Consider the following 18,316-nt stretch of genomic DNA (forward strand, 5'->3'; position numbering starts at 1 on the left):
AAGCTGTTACAAGCAAAGGTTGGGGAGTTCAGTTTATCTGATATATCACCTTTATACCAAAAGTCAGCGCTGAAAGAAATAGGGAAGGAGGTAGTACCACAAATAATACACAACATAATACAAAACCTTATGATTCATCCCATTCTACATATACAAGAAGGAGAAAAGGAGCAGGAAAGGGATCAAGGTTGGACACCCCTGCTCTGAAGTCATCAGGGTGTAGTTCTGAAAAGTAAATAATCTATAATTCCAAACTATAAATATGTAGAAACGTTTATTAGTTCAGATTTATTCAGAGGGTAAAACTGCAGAATTTTTAAAAGTTCCATATTTTCACATAAAAATGGTGCATGTAAGGCAAGAACATCATGATCTAATTTCAGCCAGGCTTGGTCCACCCTGCGGTATTAATCCCTGTTGAAGCATGATCTATTATGGAGAGTGGCTAATACTGGATCTGATTGGTAGCCAGCTCTGTCAGCAACGCCAGCACACTGATTATGTACTCCTCAGACAGTAGCTGTAAAAATTAAAAAAGAAATCAGTAAAAAGTAAAAGCATGAGATGAGTACTTTACAGAATGCTGATATTAAGGCTTGCTTCATCTCCATTAGCATGTGGTAAAAGCACTACCTAAACCAAATATACACCAGTTGTATAAAAACTTCATAACTGCTTTTACTGGGCAGTACTACTACTAATGCCACTTTCAGATGGCACTAAAGAAAACATTTTTTATATGCATCTGTACTTTTAAAATTATAAATAGGGATATGGTAAGATGAAAAAAGGGGTGAGAGCATGGATCAACACAGCATTTACACTCAAATTCAAGCCCTTGTGTCCACAAATTTGGTTATAAACCAAGAGTGTCCCTTTGGTTACAAAACTTAACTTCTACAGCGAGGGGGAGTGGGGAAAAACAGTTGCAGGTCATTTGTTAAAGCAGAACTATAAAGTCAAACACAGATGCTTCAGGGAGAGAGAACACTGCCAGGCAGAAGATGAAATGTGAGTATTTCCCCACCCCACCAGGTAACCAGCACTACTCTCTCCTCCCTTTCCCAAGGCAGCCATTTTAACTACGGAGACTGAATGGGCAGGAGCACAGAAGGCTCATTTCTGCCCCAGCTCACCATTAGACCACTTGGGCTGTAAGGTAGGCCTGGGGAGGGGGATGTTTGCCTTACAAAGAGGGACTGAGCATTCCAGTTGGGGGCCAAGCCAGCCATAGCAGGACACTATGGTAGGAATGCCCAGATGCCATATGAGGGGGGGGGGGGGGGGGAGGGAGGAAATTGGTGAAATTTAGTCATACCTGTTAATATATCAGTCTGAACAAGTGAATTGTGTCCCTTTCCTGCCTGCAGATAAAGGTAGAGATACTCATTTTTTTTTTCCGCAACACTGGTACATAGGCATAGAATTCTTCAGTATGCCCCTGCAAAAGCAGCACAAGGTCCAATGTACCACACTCATGCCCATCCGACTACTGCAATTTGAGATACAGCTTGTAGCAAGACCAGGCTTGTAGCCCCAACACCCTCTTCGCAATGCAATCACCACTGACATGACTGTCATCAAGAAGACTGCCTTCAACAGTTCAAAGGGTGGTCCCTGATAGCACAATAAGGACCAGATTGAGATCCCACAAGCACAGGTGTATGATTCGCCACAAAAAGTGCACAATGTCCACGTGTCACCCGGAAATCCTAAGGATCTTTCCCCTGCAACAACCCAGGGAGCTAATGGCCAACACCTGCTCAAACCCCTTCTGGCGAAAGCCCCAGTATATTTGGAACCTGGACTGTCCACCACTCAAAGAGACTCTCCAAACCCAGACATATGCCAACAAGGTGAAGTGTAGTATGGGCCTTGAGGTTGATAGCTAGCACGGAGGGAGACAATCCCTGATCCACGAGGCACCACTTCTCAAGGGCTACACCATAAGCCAGAAAGAATCAGGATCCTCCATCATTAATAGGCCCCTGGGGAGTGGAAGCAACCACACCAAGACAAATAAGACCTTTGTACCACAGTCTTGGACTACCAGAAGGGCCAAGGTGGAGTGGCGGCCTAGTGGTTAGGGTGGTGGACTTTGGTCATGGGGAACTGAGAAACTGAGTTCGATTCCCACTTCAGGCACAGGCAGCTCCTTGTGACTCTGGGCAAGTCACTTAACCCTCCATTGCCGCATTGAGCCTGCCATGAGTGGGAAAGCGCGGGGTACAAATGTAACAAAAATAAATAAAAAGCTGACACACTGCTTTGCCCATTCTGATTAGGGGACCACAGGAGGGGGTAAGAGAAGTATAGGGGGCTTCTACCTGGGCCACTGGTGCACCACAGCATCGGTGCCAGTTACCCTCCTGGAGTTAGAAAAGCATTCCACCTTGGGGGATCAGCTTCGACATCTTTGTGACACCCCACTGGACTAGCACGAGCTGGAAGGTTACTAGACCCAGCTCCCACTGTCCTGTGAAAGTCCACTTGAATGCTGTCCTCAGCACCATGGGCTGCTGAGAGAGCACAAGAGATACTTCTTGGCTCAACAGCAAATGGTCAACACCTCCTGAGCCACTGTCTGGCTCTTGGTTCCCGTTTGCTTGTTGATATGCACTATGGCCATAGCACTACCCGACACCACTTGAATTGCTTTTCCTCAAAGCAAATGGAGGACTTCTGTCAAGGCTAGCCAGATAGTTCTTGTTTCCAACAGACTGAATGCCCAGGACACTTCCAGAGGGGACAATTGCCCCTGCAACACTCGATTCAAGCAACGGGGCCCGCAGCCCCAAAGGCTGGTGTTGGTAATCACTGAAATCCAGTTTGGGGGGGGGGGGGGGGGGAGGGATCCAGAGGGACTCCCTTTACAAGATACCATGAACTGTCACCAGGATAGGCTCCTTCCTACCACAGCCAACAAAGGCAAACAAACCTTGAAGGCCAGTGCAGTATCAGAACTGCTTGAAGGGTGTGAATGTGGAACTGGGCCCATAGGACCACTTTCAGAGTCACAGCCTGGGAACTACATATAATCCCACACCTGTGGGGCCTCCAAAGCACAACCTCCATTTCCAGTCTTTTCTGTCTCCATTTATTACGTTGCATGTTCCTGCCTTTCACCTTCCATAGCATCCATGATTCCCTGCTTGTTATATGCAACCAGCAGTAAGAGCTAGACTTGAGTCCAAGTGTCAGTCTGCTTTTTCTCTCATACTGCCCCATCGCTCTGGAATACTCTGTTCTGAAAATTCACTAACAAGATTCAAATCAAAGCTCAAAACGTTTTTCTTTTTAACCCATGCTTTTGGCGACTTGGGGGAAGATGCACTAAAACAATCATTAAAGCCTTTCCCCTTACCGATTCCTTAGCGAATCGGTAAGAAACGGGCATTCATCAAGGAAATCACATGCAAATGAGCTGGTCGCTGCTAGCTCATTTGCATGGGATTTCCTTCCAAGCCAGTCGGCCAGCTGAGCATGCGCAGAGCACCAAACGTTATGCTGGCTGCTCTGCGCATGCCAAGGACGTCCTTTATGGACATCCTTCACTCAAGTCTAAGCATCTTTCACAGGTTTGCAATATTCTCTCAGGGCTGCTGTGAGGGAATCCAAGTGCTTGTCAGGGACGTCCTTCTAAAGTGCCTAACATGGACGTCCATTCACAAAACCAAAAAGGACGTCCCTGACAAGCACTTGGACGAGACCAAAAAAAAACAAACCTCCTCCAGGTCTCTTTCAGCCAATCACAGCACGTTTAGCTGTCACTGGTGTCAGCTAAACGTGCTGTGATTGGCTGAGAGGCGACCAGGAGAAATGCTCACATCTGAATTCTAGATTTACTTCCCCCTCCCCTTCCGTACAAAACTACAATCAGTTTTTAAAAATCACTGGGGAAAGACAACGTTTAAATCCCTTTCTTATCAGTCCATTTGGCTTCACTAATGGAATAAAGTGTATGGAAGAAGTGTCTATCGAAGCTTTTGAATCCCAAGTTAAGAAGTACGACGTCCTTTTTTTTTGTTATTTTGAGTGAAGGACGTCCATAAAGGATGTCCCTGACGAGCAGTTTTTCCCGATTTTTTTTTTTTTTGTTAAATTTATAGAAGTCTTTAGAGGCGAACAGCCCCAAAGAGAGGTGCACACCTCCCGTTAGGTTTTCCACGGTTAGGCAATCGGAAAACGGTAGTGCACCTCATTACAATACGATTTATACACATAATACTAAATTGCTGATCTGCATTCCGTTTTCATTAGTTGCTAGCATAATAGGAAAATGCTCGGAGAACCCTTTTGTGCATGTCACGGTTTACTACTTGCTTGTTGAACTGGCTAGAACCAGTTTAAAAACCATGTTGCTGGCTCGTTAAGTTTAGTGCAACTGGCCCTTGGTGAACTGAGGCACTGTCATCATTTACTTCTCTGTGCTTGCCCTGATTTTCTTTCTTTTCTATCCAAGTTGGTGGCTTTGTTTTCCTTTTCTCGTGTTTTTAATTAGTAAACTGCTTTGTTTGTCTGGTCATGAAAAGATGTGAATGGACTCTTAAAAGCCAGCAGCAGGATTTTGTATAGGATCCAAAAGCTAACAGGAAGCCAGTGATGACAGAACAGGAGGAGAGTGGCATGATCAAGTCTTTTAGTATAGCAAAATATTCATATAGCTGTATTTTGGACAGTCTGCAAACATCTGAGCAGAAATTGAGTTATCCAAGTATAACACATCTTTTTTTATTTTTTTAATAGCAGCTTTCTTTCCCAAACAGGAGAATCAAGCTGAATATCCCCCCCCCCCCCCCCCCCCCCCCCCAAGGCTGCCTAGTGCTGCATGAGAACCCCAGGAGGACATGCCAACTGAAGTAGAGGAGGGGCAATGGGGACCACCCCACTCCCACACACACACACACACAAAGGCAAGGACTCCATAGGGCAGGTGCTGACAAGGGGCTATGAAGATAAACTCAGCACTCTACCTGGGTATGAACCTTGGACCAAATCCTAGGAGCAAGGCTGTTGTGGTTATGCCAAAGGAATACGCCTTAGCCTGCATTCTGGTGAGCTAGACCTGGTCCTGCTAAACCAGCCTGCATAACTTTACCATCTGCTGTAGGTAGAAATAACAAAGCATTCCAGAAGGCACCAGCCTATGTACTGGCAATATCACAGGAGAAAATAAAATCAGTATTTCTACCTCCAAGATAGGGCCACAACCCACTTGTTCGGACTGATAGAGAAGTAATTTTTGTGACAAACCTGAAATCTGGGTTAAAATATCTACAATACCTACTTATCCCTTCATCATACTAAGAGTCTGTAGCACTTGCACTACCACATCTTTCCTCATTAGTATAATTGCTAGTCTAAGGGCTGCTAGGAAATTGTGAATGAGTGCTAACAGTTGCTTGCTTGACTGCTTGCTTATTTATTTGTTGAGATTTATTAACCGCCTTTATGAAGAGATTCACCCAAGGCGGTGTTAACAGTTGCTTAGTATCTGGGTAGAGCAGGTTGGCCTCCCATAGGCACTGAGTGCTTCTAGATTATAGTGAATGGCAATCATTCATTTATTAGGGACTAGCCGTTGAGCCCGTAAAATCGGGCTGGTATTGGGGTTTTCGGAGGTCGACGCTGGCTTCCCCCCCCCCCCCCCCCCCGCGAGGTCGCCGCTACTGTTCCCCCCCACCCCCGGAGTCGCCGCCGCCACCCCTCCACCCGGGCCCTCTCTTCGCTACTGAACTTACATCCATTCGCCGGAACGCAGCACGCACATCAGCTGAGCTGCCGTCGGCCTTCCTTCTCTGCCTGTGTCCCGCCCTCGTGTGACGTAACGTCAGCGAGGGCGGGACACAGGCAGGGAAGGAAGGCCGATGGCAGCTCAGCTGATGTGCGTGCTGCGTTCCAGCGAATGGATGCAAGTTCAGTAGCGAAGAGAGGGCCCGGGCCGGGTGGAGGAGTGGCAGCGGCGACTCCGGGTGGGGGGAGCGGTAGCGGCGACAACCTTGGGGGGTGGGGAGCGGTAGTGACCTCAGCAGCTTTGCGCAGTTTCCCTCTCTGTCCCACCCCCGTCATCACGTATTGACGCGGGGGCGGGACAGAGAGGGAAGTCTCTACTGCACATTTGCGAGTGAGTACGGTCACTCACCGTTTATATGTTTGATAGGCAGATGCTCTTCATCTCCTCAACCCAATGCAGGTTAACATGCCCTCCAAGACTTACTCCAGCACCGTTTCAGCAACACCACTGTTTTCCTTCTTCAATGCAACAATCCATCTGCCTCCAGTAGGTAAGTCTCATGTGGCACAGCTTGAAGAGTAACACTACATCTACATTTTAAGGAAAGTGAATGCCTTACTTGCTCTTCATTTCCTAAAAATGCTCCTGAATGGGATTACTCTATTTTCAGGCAGTCATTGACCCAAAAATATGAAATATCAGTACTCCAAAAAGAAAACATTTCCTTACCTTAACTTTTCCATCACAGTGAGCCGAGGCTACAGCTGTGGATACTTTTACCAGCCTGGTGGCGGACAAGTAAATCTTGAAGTGCCGAAAAAAGTGTGAGTAAAGGCAGTTCATAAACAAGTTCACCTCTTCCTCTGTGACTTCATCCTGACTCTTGTGAATACTTTCCCATAGTGCTCTGGCATCTTCGGGGTGTATAGCATAAGAAATATCCAGATTACATGGACTACAGGGTACAGAAAACAAAAGTTCTATTGCAGCCATATGATTTTCCAATTTGCATCCAGTCCACATAGCTGCCATCCAGGTAAGATCACGAGCACTGATAACCAGGCGGCTGAAACAACAGTCAAAGGTTTTTTGGAACCAAGTACCAACCATAGCTGTCAGGGTCTCCCCTCCATTAACAAGGAACAGGGGAAGGCAGGTAAAATCCTTTAGTAAACATGATAAAATTTCCATATCTCCAAACGTACAGCACAGACAGCCTGTCCATAACACCTTTTCTTCACTGTTCGGAGCTGCGAACGCTGATCTTGATGTAATCTACTCAAACAAAAAAAAAAGTTATACTACAACTGTTAATCTTGAGATACTGAATGCATTTGTAAAGAGAACTTGAATTATAACCCATAACTAAAAACAGAATAGGACATTTTCCCTGGTCTGCAGGTGCGTATCTGGCCAGCCTACTAACACACAAATATTAGCTGAACACCTTACCTGGATAAAGACTGCTCTTTGGTCATGCTCATTTCCTTTCAGCCCAGACAGAGAGGAGAAAGTCACTTTTATGTTTAAGTCCATGCCCACCTCCACAGCAAGTCCCGTCTGCTTTTCAGCAGTAATATAAGCAGACAGCAGCTTTGAGTAATCTTTGAACTTGGCATAGGAAAACTTGTATAAAGGGGTCACACTGTACAAAGTCCATTGTTTACGCAGAAAGGAAGATATTTTTTCAGGGCCACTGTTTTCCTAAAATAAAATTTTAAATAGTATAAAGGTGCTACAGAAAATACACAGCCATTAAAGTATAATTTTGTTACATCCACATTAATAAACTCTACTATTTACATTGTCTGACAAAGCAGCATGAATTTTGATTAAACAGTAATTGAGAATGAATGTTGTAATCAAAACTGGGAAAGGCATCTAACATGCTTCTGACAAACAATATATTTGCAATGGCTACTGTATTCTATAGATTTACGGTGAATTTCAAGAAGATAATGTCTGGGACCAAGTGTTAACCTTCCCATTATGTTTGAACCCAAAGAAAAAATTATCACACCCTTGGGCAGACAGTTTGAATCGCTGAAAAATCATTTTTCAGATGTGTTAACTAATACGACACAGGAACCAGTGTCATCTGAAGTAACAGTAGCGTAGTAAATGGCAACAGATAAAGACCTGCATGGTCCATCCAGTCTGCCCAACTGTCACATTCATTATCAATTCATGATTAAACCAACAAGTCAATAGTATTAACATTTTACTCACTAAGGGCCCCGTTTACTAAGCCACACTAGAAGTGCGTTAGTGCTTTTAGCGTGCGCTGTGTAGGCGCCTACAGTTAGCGTGCCCTAATTTTGTGCACGTGCTAAAACCGCTAGTACACCTTAGTAAACAGGGCCCTAAGTTCCATTTAAGAAATCTACCCCCCCCCCCACCAATATGTACAGCACCTGCACGCATAGCATATGATATGAATGTGGTACAAAAATATGCATATACCTGACCCTGATCCATCCTCGCCATTTTCAGGGCTCAGACCATAAAAGTCTGCCCAGCACTGGCACTACTTCCCAACTACTGGAATTGCTGTGTTTTGCCATATACGGGACCAGAGAAATCTGTCCAGCACTGGCCTCACTTCCCCACTGCTGGAGTTTGTCTAAGCACCACTCCTACCCATCATAAATAAACTCATAGCTGTTGATGTGTTAAGTTTTGTTACTATCCTCTTTCTATTTAGGGATAATTTGTGCCTCTCCCACACATTTCTGTTAGGTTCTATATATACGCTGATATTTTCTTCGTATCACACCTTGATCTTGCTCCTCTTCAAGCATGCCTGAACGCTGCTTCAGACTGGTTGTCAGCTAACCACCTGGAGTTGAATCCATCCAAGTCCGTCACAATGTGGGTCACTGGCACTTCAGCTTCCTCCACTCTTGTTCCCCCCCTCTTGCTGGAATTCCTCTCAGTTTGGTCACCGCTTGAAAATACCTGGGAGTTCTTTTCAATTCACAGCTTACCTTCGCCTCCCGTATCCCTGCCACTGTGAAGTCTTGCTTCTTTTCCCTTCACCAGATCCATGCTGTTAGAGGTTTTTTGGATGATAATTCTTGCGCTACTCTTCTTTCTTCTCTTGTTCTTTCCCGACTTGATTACTGTAACATTGTTGAGTTGGCCTTCCAAAAGTTTCCTTATCTCAATTTCAGCTAGTTCAAAACACTGCAATTTGTCTTCTTAGTTGTGCACATCGCCTTGATAATGCTTCTCTTACTGGCTTCCTATTTTCTTTATGATCCAACTCCTGTTGGTTTTCAAGGCTCTTCATTCCGGTACTCTCTCTTAATTCTTTGGATTTCTCCATATTTTCCTTCCCACTCTTTGCATTCTTCCTCTGCTTCTCAACTCTGCTCCCTCCGATCACCTCTCCCGCTTTCAGTCTACTCATCACTCTGCTTTCTTCTGCCTGGTCCCTCCCCCTCCCCTTTAAGGATTTATTAAAATGTCCACTTATTTCAGATGGCTTTTCTCTTCATCAGCACTGGGGGTAATTAGCGTAGGAACTGCAGCCTCTATTTTTCAGTGTAGCCCAATTTTAACTTATTTCTCTCTCTTTTTTTCCTTTCCTTTATGATTTGTAGTTCCTTTCTCATTTCCTGAAATTTTGTAATTGTTCACCGCTCTGATGTGTTTGGAACAGCAGTATATCAAATCTCATTAAACTAAACTTATCGCCTAATTTTCAAATATTGTTATGTGACCTTGAGTAAGAACATCAACTCATTGTTGCTACATTAAAAGAGCCTACTTTGTTTACCACTGTGTCTTTTTAATGCTTTCTCATTCAACCCTTACTTTACCTACAGAACTGGGGACTAAATTCACATTTACAATGCCAAAACACACCTGATGTGTAACAGAGACACAGATAATGATTTCAGACCAACATCAAGGCATAGTTCTAGGTATCACATAACCAGTATGTCTATAACACCAGGTAATGTCTTTTTCTACAAAAAGATATTTTATTGTAGCAATCTGCAAAGCTCTCACCTCCAAAAGAGGAGTGTTTGGTGGAATTTTTCTTTTAGATGGGACTTGCCGAAATGGTGTATTTCTGCGGGCAGGAGTTATACCGTGCTGGGAAAAGCATGTGTTTATAAACGTAACATTGTGCCTTGTAGTTGCTGCCGCTATAGGGGTACCAAGACGGTCTTCAGGTATCTAGAAGCAGGCCAGAAAAAAATTATTCATATAGCTCACAATGTAAGGGTCACATTTTTCACAATAGATGGGAGCACCTTATAGACCAACCAAGCTGCAGTAAAAATTGGCCTTGGTGCTCCTGATTTTTCCCATGTGCTAAGGCCATTTTTACCGCAGCCACAGGAAAAAAAAAAACATTTTTCTATATATTTCATTTATAGCCATGCATAAATGTTACACAAAAAACAGTGGAGGCGACAGAGAAACAATCAATGGTGCATTTAAGTCCTATAGTAAGTATCTTCCAAACACAAACGACTTGACACGGGCTGTGTTTTGGCTGATTGGTCTGCCTCAGGAGTCTATATAAAAAACTGTAAACATAATATATATATGCAGATCATCGATTAAAAACATAAGCATTTAAAACATATACATATAATAAAAATATAAAACATATACATAATATGTGAACAGAAAGGTGAAAATCCTAGACACAACTGAATAAGAAGCTTAAATACAAGGACCACAATAAAACATTACCAATAGTGCAGAGACTAATGAATGTTAGTCATATGAAAAACATCAGCTGAATAAAAACAAGTATAAATAGACATCCCAAGAAGAGCACAAACCAAATATATTGATAAGTAGCCAAATGGGTAGAAAAAATATAATATTGATGGTCTATATGTTTATGGGATTCAGGTAAGACATAATTTTTCCTTACTGTAGGATAACTTATTCCTGTTTACTGAAAACACTGGGTGCCATGCACAAACATCTCCAGGTAAAACATTTGTTGTGGATATCTTAAACTTATATGGGTTAAATTTCAAATGTGCCTAAGAGCCAAACAGTATAAATGTATAGACCAGCGATGTTCTATTGTGGTCCTCGTATTTAGGCTTCTTATTCAGTTATGTCAAGTGTTTCACATTTGTGTTCACATGTTATTTTATATTTTTATTATATGTATTATGTTTTAAGTTCTTATAATCAATGTTTATTTTTAGACTCCTGAGGTAGGCCAATCAGCCAAAACATAAGCAATAGACAATTACAGCAGTAAAAATATTCAAACACCAGTACAAAGTATTCCATAGTACACTACTTACAATGTCAACACAGTGCACTATTGATCATTTCTCTGTTGCCTCCACTGTTTTTTTTTTAGCTGCTTTGTAAAATGTGGAGTTATGTTCATCTGTTCCTTTTATAGCAAAATCAATTTTCCCAGCAAACATTCCCAAAGTACCAATTTTCAGTTTTTCAACACCATCAGACTTGCAAGTGTATTCACATTCACACTAAAATGTTTTTTTTAGTACGGGGATCCTCAGGTATCACAATGCAAGTGCTATCAATGATCAGTTTCTTGATACAGCACAGCATACTGAGGATATATGAGAAAACTGCTATTTTGGAGCTCTACCATGAAGAAGATTGAAAAACCTGGCCACGTTAGCTTTTGAACTTTTGATATAAAAATGTTTAATAAAAAAATGAGACCAATGAGAAGTATTTTATTTATTTTTGTTACATTTGTACCCCGCACTTTCCCACTCATGGCAGGCTCAATGCGGCTTACATGGGGCAATGGAGGGTTAAGTGACTTGCCCAGAGTCACAAGGAGCTGCCTGTGCCCTGAAGTGGGAATCAAACTCAGTTCCTCAGTTCCCCAGGACCAAAGTCCACCACCCTATCACTAGGCCACAAGTATGCAGAAATATATGGCTGTCTCTAGCATTAGCGTGCACTAAAAACGCTAGTGCACCTTAGTTAACAGGGCCCTTAGAAAAGAGGATTTATTTACAAAATATATAGCAGAATAACATTCCAGCACATGCACAGATGTCTGAGCAGAAAAAAATTGTATCAGCACACATTCACACAGTACTAGCTGCCCTTAGTGCAGAACCTTGTGCACAAATTCTGTGTGCATCCTATTTGCATAAATTTGTTTACTGCATCAGGGTGAGAACAATTTTGACATTACACTTGTGTTAGGAAGGCATTCATTAAGTCATCAATGCATAGCTCTATTACAAGCGTTCTGCATCAGCCCCTAAGATGCAGAAAGCCTCATGTTAACAGCCACGCCCCGCCGGCTGAGCACACAGCTTCTAAACAGGAATCTAGCAAGATAGTTTTGCCTGCAGATTCATTAAGCTAATCCTGGACAAATAGGAAGCGCACAGAATTTGTGCGCTAATCAGGGAAACCATACTAGAGATATTCTGCACTGAGTGTAGCCAGTTCTGTGAGCATGTCTGAGTCTCTGCTGAGACATGCGCACACAGCTGTCACTCCCTTAGTTCTATCACAGCCAAAAAAAAAAAAAAAAAAGAACTAGCATTTATTTTTAAATCCTCACAGACCCTACTGCAAAAGAATTAACTAACCTTTCTACACCTCCTCAGGATACGATGCAGAAGCATGTGGTTAGCAAGACATCTGAAAGCAAATTTATGGCCACACAATGCGGAGAAGTATTTCATAAAGAAAGCAACACTGCTGCTGCTGCTATTACTACTTATTTCTATAGTGCTACTAGACGTACACAGCGCTGAACACATTATATGCAGATACTTTTTCTCTGTCCCTAGTGCGCTCACAATCTAAGGTTAGAGATGTTTTTTGTAACTGCGGCAATGGAGGGTTAAGTGACTTGCCCAGGGTCACAAGGAGCATCAGTGGGAATCCAACCTAGTTGCTTAGGATCTCAGTTCACTGCACTAATTAGCAGGCTACTCCACGCAGAATGAATTCACAAGTAGGACACTGTACACAGCATATTAAAATGAACGGTAATAAGGCTATTAACTATTCAGCCCCAATACAGAAGCATGCAGAAGACTAAGGCAAGCACAACACTAGAACAGCAGATCAGAGGAAGCATAGAAGAGTCAGATGAAGATTTAATACCAGTTTTTGGCATCTAATGCTAGTTTTCTTTTGACTGTGAGCATAACAGTACCTGCAACTTTTAAGACAGAATGGAAGATGACAGTTCTGCACAGGCCCAAGCAGGAGGGGGAAAAAAAACTGGAGTAGCCTAATTGTTAGTACAGTGTGGGTTGTGGACCTGGGTTTGATTCCCGCTGCTGCCTAACAGTCAGCAATGGATTGAGATCCTGGGGAACCAGGTTCAATTCCCTCTGCAGCTCTGTGTGACCCTGGGCAAATCACTTAGCCCTCCATTGCTCTAGGTACAATATAATACTAGATTGTGATCCCAATAGGAACAATACAAGTACCTGAAAAAGAAAATTGTAAACCGCTTAGGTCTAGGCAGAATATAAAATACTGAAAATATATACTGGAAAGTTTCAATGTGCATAAATATCATCACCACAGAAATGTTGTGAAAGAATTCTTGTGAGGCAGGTATTTATGCACAGAACATTCCAGTATGTGCACAGATGTGTACCGATACTTTCCTTTCACTGGGACATGCACACAGTACTAGATACTCTCAGCTCAGCACTAATCAGGATAAGCTTAGTAGATGTATGATCTACTAAGCTTATCCTGATTAGTGCACAAGTTCTGCACTTCAAATCTGCAAATGATTAGCTTGCAGCATCAACGGGCAAAACTTTCTTCTTAGGTGCACATTAGAAGCCATGCGCTCAGGCACTGCAACACAGCTCTAACTCGTGACTTTTTGCTTCAGCCCCTCAGACCTGGCAATAAAGTTCTACTGTTGGCCCCAATGCAGACTATGCTAAGTACAATAACAGCCTCATTACCATTGGTTTTTAATATGCTATGTACTGCTGTTTAACACTGTTTTGAGCAGGGTTGTCTTCTGTGCAAAACCCTTTTCTGCATCATGTACCTAGAAGTCTGTACACCAATTTCTTGAACTCCCCCAACCCTCTCCCAGGCCCCCTCTGGGGAACACCTGGAAAAGGCAACACCCACTCACTCCTGCCTAATATGTGTCTGGGTGCTCAGAGGACTTAGCTTTTTTTTTCTTTTTTTGCACAATGTACACTATGAACTAACCCTTCTAGAGCTGGCAGTAATCTTCTCACATTGTCCTCACTTAAACACTGCATCAATGTAGACTTGCTAATAGCCTGCTTTACATTTGCTTTAATGTACTATGGGGCCCATGCAGGTTTGTGGTAGAAGTTCAGCGCACTATTGAAAAATTACAGACAAAAAGTTCACAGAGTGCTACAATTACAATTAATGCTGAGCATGCTAATTACTGCACCATTAAAACTGTGGCTGTAAAGTGATAAATGTCACTTTTCCTGGATGGTGGCTGGCACAAGAACCGACAGGTTGGGTGACACTGGGGGGGTGGGGACTACTGGTACCCTGTTCTGACTTTCTGCAATAACATACGGTTTTGGGGGGTTTTGGCCATACATTTTGCAGTAGCGTGCAGGCTCTATAGCAAACCTTTCCACACGTGGGTGAGTTAATTCCTGAACGGAACCAGTTCTTCTACCGTTCACTGGCTAACCTGTGCATCTACCCCCTTCTTTCTGGTGCTGCTACTGCTCACAGTAACTTTCCTGCAAAGGTCCCACAAACCAAAGAAAGCCATCTTTCCTGGTTCTCTTCCTACCTCTTCCTCCGCACCTTTAGTGTTCACTCTGGTGGATCCTCTTCTACTTCTATCCCTCTGCCTGTCGGCGTACCTCAGGGTTCTGTTCTTGGTCCCCTCCTCTTTTCTATCTACACTTCTTCCCTTGGTTCATTAATGTCATCCCATGGCTTTTCCTACCATCTCTACGCTGATGACTCCCAAATCTACCTTTCTACCCCTGATATCTCACCTTGCATCCAAACCAAAGTTTCAGCGTGCTTGTCTGACATTGCTGTCTGGATGTCTCAACGCCACCTGAATTAAATATGACCAAAACCGAGCTTCTCATTTTCACCCCCCAAACCCACCTCCCCACTCCCCCCGTTTTCTATTTCTGTTGATGGCTCTCTCATTCTCCCTGTCTCCTCAGCTCGAAACCTTGGGGTCATCTTTGACTCTTCTCTCTCCTTCTCTGCTCATATCCAGCAGATTGCCAAGACCTGTCGTTTCTTTCTTTACAACATCCGTAAAATCCGGCCCTTTCTTTCCGAGCAGTCTACCAAAACCCTCATCCACACCCTTGTCACCTCTCGTTTAGACTACTGCAATCTGCTTTTTGCTGGCCTCCCACTTAGTCACCTCTCCCCTCTCCAGTCAGTTCAAAACTCTGCTGCCCGTCTCAACTTCCGCCAGGGTCGCTTTACTCATACTACCCCTCTCCTCAAGACCCTTCACTGGCTCCCTATCCGTTTTCGCATCCTGTTCAAACTTCTTCTACTAACCTATAAATGTACTCACTCTGCTGCTCCCCAGTATCTCTCTACACTCGTCTTTCCCTACACCCCTTCCCGTGCACTCCGCTCCATGGATAAATCCTTCTTATCTGTTCCCTTCTCCACTACTGCCAACTCCAGACTTCGCGCCTTCTGTCTCGCTGCACCCTACGCCTGGAATAAACTTCCTGAGCCCCTACGTCTTGCCCCATCCTTGGCCACCTTTAAATCTAGACTGAAAGCCCACCTCTTTAACATTGCTTTTGACTCGTAACCACTCGCCTGCACCTACCCTCCTCTCCTCCTTCCTGTACACATTAATTGATTTGATTTGCTTACTTTCTTTTTTTTGTCTATTAGATTGTAAGCTCTTTGAGCAGGGACTGTCTTTCTTCTATGTTTGTGCAGCGCTGCGTACGCCTTGTAGCGCTATAGAAATGCTGAATAGTAGTAGTAGTAGTAGTATTCTCCACGTCCATATTTGCTGCCCGGGGAAGATGTTTCTTTCTCCTCAATCTTAAAATTAACCAGGAAGGCATCCTGTTGATGATGCTTCTTCTCAACCTGTAATTTATGTATTTAATGTAGGTCTTCAGTAATACTCAAATGGGTATTATATGGGACAAAAAGAAAGAGGAGACTCCGGCGCGCGGGTCACTAACATTAAAAGGGGTGTGGTCATAAACAACTACACCTTTGATGACAGAAATAAAACAGCACACCAAAATAAAAGGAGGAAGAAGACGAGATTTACCACACCACGGTACTAGGCTCTTCAGTTCTCTGGCTCTACTCTAAAATACAGTAACGTTGACAACCAAAACTCAGCAGCTTGCAAGGCTCTGGCCACCACTTAGAAGTACCTTGCGCCGCCGACCTGAACTCTCAGCAAGGGCACGGACCGCAGAGTTCCTCCGCCGTTTCACATCTCGAGCACTGTGACTGGACATGGCGAAACGCTAATGGCGCCGGCCACTGACTCAAGGAGATTTGATTGGAAACAGGAGATGGCATGACGTCAAAAGTTGAAGCCACTTAGGTTAGTCTATGTTTCCCCTTCGCCGCGCACGCAGCCGTCATTCTGCGTACACTTAAAAACAAAGCAAACAAACCTATGAGCTGCTGTATCCACGTTGTCGTTCTTTATTGTTGATAACATTTTTATTTAATCTTACTTATATTTTCAAACATGCCAGCTTGTGCAGCATATGGATGTACACAGAGGAAGTTTAATAACTAGGTAGAGCAGTAGTTTGTTATAAATCGTAATAAGTGTGTCATTTGGAGGGGCTGGTTATAGGGACATTCTAGCATGTGTTATTTCGTACAGAGATTTTTTTTTTTCTCCTGGTAAAGGGCCACTAAAACAGACATCGTGTTATGAGAATCAGGTGCTCAACATTCAGAGGTTCTATTTATTTATTTATGTACATATTTTATGCTAGTTTATCCTACATTAAACATCAATTAGGTTGAAACCTGGAAGCATTTCAAATCTTTTTTTCCTGTGCCTAGATCAAAAGAGAAAGATGATTTATGTTAACTTGCTCCTTTTGTGAAATTCAGTGGTATATTATAAAAGTGCACTTATATAATTTGTTTCTACTATTTAAAAGAAAGATATTAAATAATGAGGACAGCGCTACCTTCATACAGAAGTCCAGAGTCAGTCAAAATCTGCCAAAATTTTCCAGTTCTGTGATATATATTTATTTCTTCCTCAAGTCAGTTTTCAACAGCATTTTCTGAGTTACTACCCAAATGTGAACACAGTTGTAATGTTAATAAGTTTTGGATGTTACTGAATTCTATTATTCTGTCCCACTGTATTTCCAGTTTTGGTACAGTATAAGTCATCACAAGGACAAAATATAAGAAAACCAATGGCATGCATTAGGGGCTTATAGCCCAGTTAGGGCCTCTTTTACTGAGTATTTTTAGCACACGCTAATATTTAGGGCAGTGGCGTAGCGAGGGCGGCTGACACCCGGGGCGGATCACCGCTGCGCACCCCCCCCCCCCCCGGAGCGCATTATTACCACTGGCGCTCTGCCCCGCCGAGTGCATGACGTCGCTGGGAGCTGCGTCGGCTCCATTGGTTCCCTGCTGTTCTGGGTCAGAGAGAGCAGGTAACCAGCGGCGCCGACACCCCCCAGCGGCGTGCACCCGGGGCGGACCGCCCCACAGCCCCCCTTCCTACGCCACTGATTTAGGGCATACTAAACGTTAGTGACATCCATAGAAATATATGGAGGTTGCTAACGTTTAGTGCATCCTAAATATTAGTATGTGCTAAAAATGCTAGCACGCCTTAGTAAAAGACCCCCCTTAGTTATGTTAAAAAAAAACAAGAGAGAGATCTGCATGAAAAAAATATTTATTATTTTGACTTATGAAAACCACTTGTCCCTGAAACATGCTCAAAACAGAATAATCCATTTGTACAAGAGATGAGGTGAAAATGTGATTCCATGTGCCCCATGAACAGAGTTTAATTTTACTTCCAATCTTTATAACACCAGGCTTCTCAAGGCAGATTACAACAGTTAAGAGGAACCCATCAGTACACAGCATATTCTCACTTAAATTTGGCTTGTAGTACTGTATTGTATAGAAAAATGAGCACAAACTACAGCGTTATTAGTGCTGCATCCACCAGCTACAATAATTTTTGAAGCAGTTTTAGTGATATTCAGTTTTGATTTCATGATATTTATATCTACAGATGGGATGCTTTCAAATAAATTAGAAAGCTGCTTATCCACCTGAAACAGTTTTTGACTTTTTACAGATGAACCACGCATAGGCAGTCCATTAGTTCTTAATAATATTTACTATTACTTTCAATAGCGTTTGCTATTGTTTTGGGTGTACTTGTGACTACGCCTACTGGCTTCAATCCATATAATGGGCTACATAGCCTCGTACCGTCTCCTATTCTCAATCTAACCTCCTTGCAGCCACTGCGGCACAACCGCCAGCGCCCAGCCCTACACTGCCCTGCGCGCCAAGTTATTCGAAAGCTTTTCCCAGCATTCTTAGCGGTCTGAGCGTTTCTAGCCTCGCTTGGACGTCGGGTCGATGAAATTA

The 18,316-nt window shown here is 43.3% G+C and overlaps 1 protein-coding gene across 1 annotated transcript; it reads right to left on the reverse strand.

The window, feature by feature from the left end:
- Positions 1 to 261: 261 nt before the first annotated feature.
- On the reverse strand, positions 262 to 16,191 carry CENPL (centromere protein L). The gene is made up of 5 exons (XM_030206086.1): positions 16,090 to 16,191; positions 9,752 to 9,922; positions 7,187 to 7,438; positions 6,464 to 7,009; positions 262 to 520 (listed from the first exon to the last, which is right to left on the reverse strand). Exons 1-5 carry the CDS (start codon positions 16,174 to 16,176, stop codon positions 446 to 448), a joined length of 1,131 nt encoding a protein of 376 aa, XP_030061946.1. The 5' UTR covers positions 16,177 to 16,191; the 3' UTR covers positions 262 to 445.
- Between the last annotated feature and the right edge of the window lie 2,125 nt (positions 16,192 to 18,316).

The sequence above is a fragment of the Microcaecilia unicolor genome, chromosome 6, assembly GCF_901765095.1.
Source record: "Microcaecilia unicolor chromosome 6, aMicUni1.1, whole genome shotgun sequence".
Classification (NCBI taxonomy): Eukaryota; Metazoa; Chordata; class Amphibia; order Gymnophiona; family Siphonopidae; genus Microcaecilia; species Microcaecilia unicolor.

Coding starts and splice junctions, on each gene's coding strand:
- CENPL (XM_030206086.1), bottom strand. CDS start 16,176: ATGTCCAGTCACAGTGCTCGAGATGTGAAACGGCGGAGGAACTCTGCG. Junction 7,010..7,186: donor AAAGAGCAGTCTTTATCCAG/GTAAGGTGTTCA, acceptor TTGTTTGAGTAG/ATTACATCAAGATCAGCGTT. Junction 521..6,463: donor ACTGTGATGGAAAAGTTAAG/GTAAGGAAATGT, acceptor TAATTTTTACAG/CTACTGTCTGAGGAGTACAT.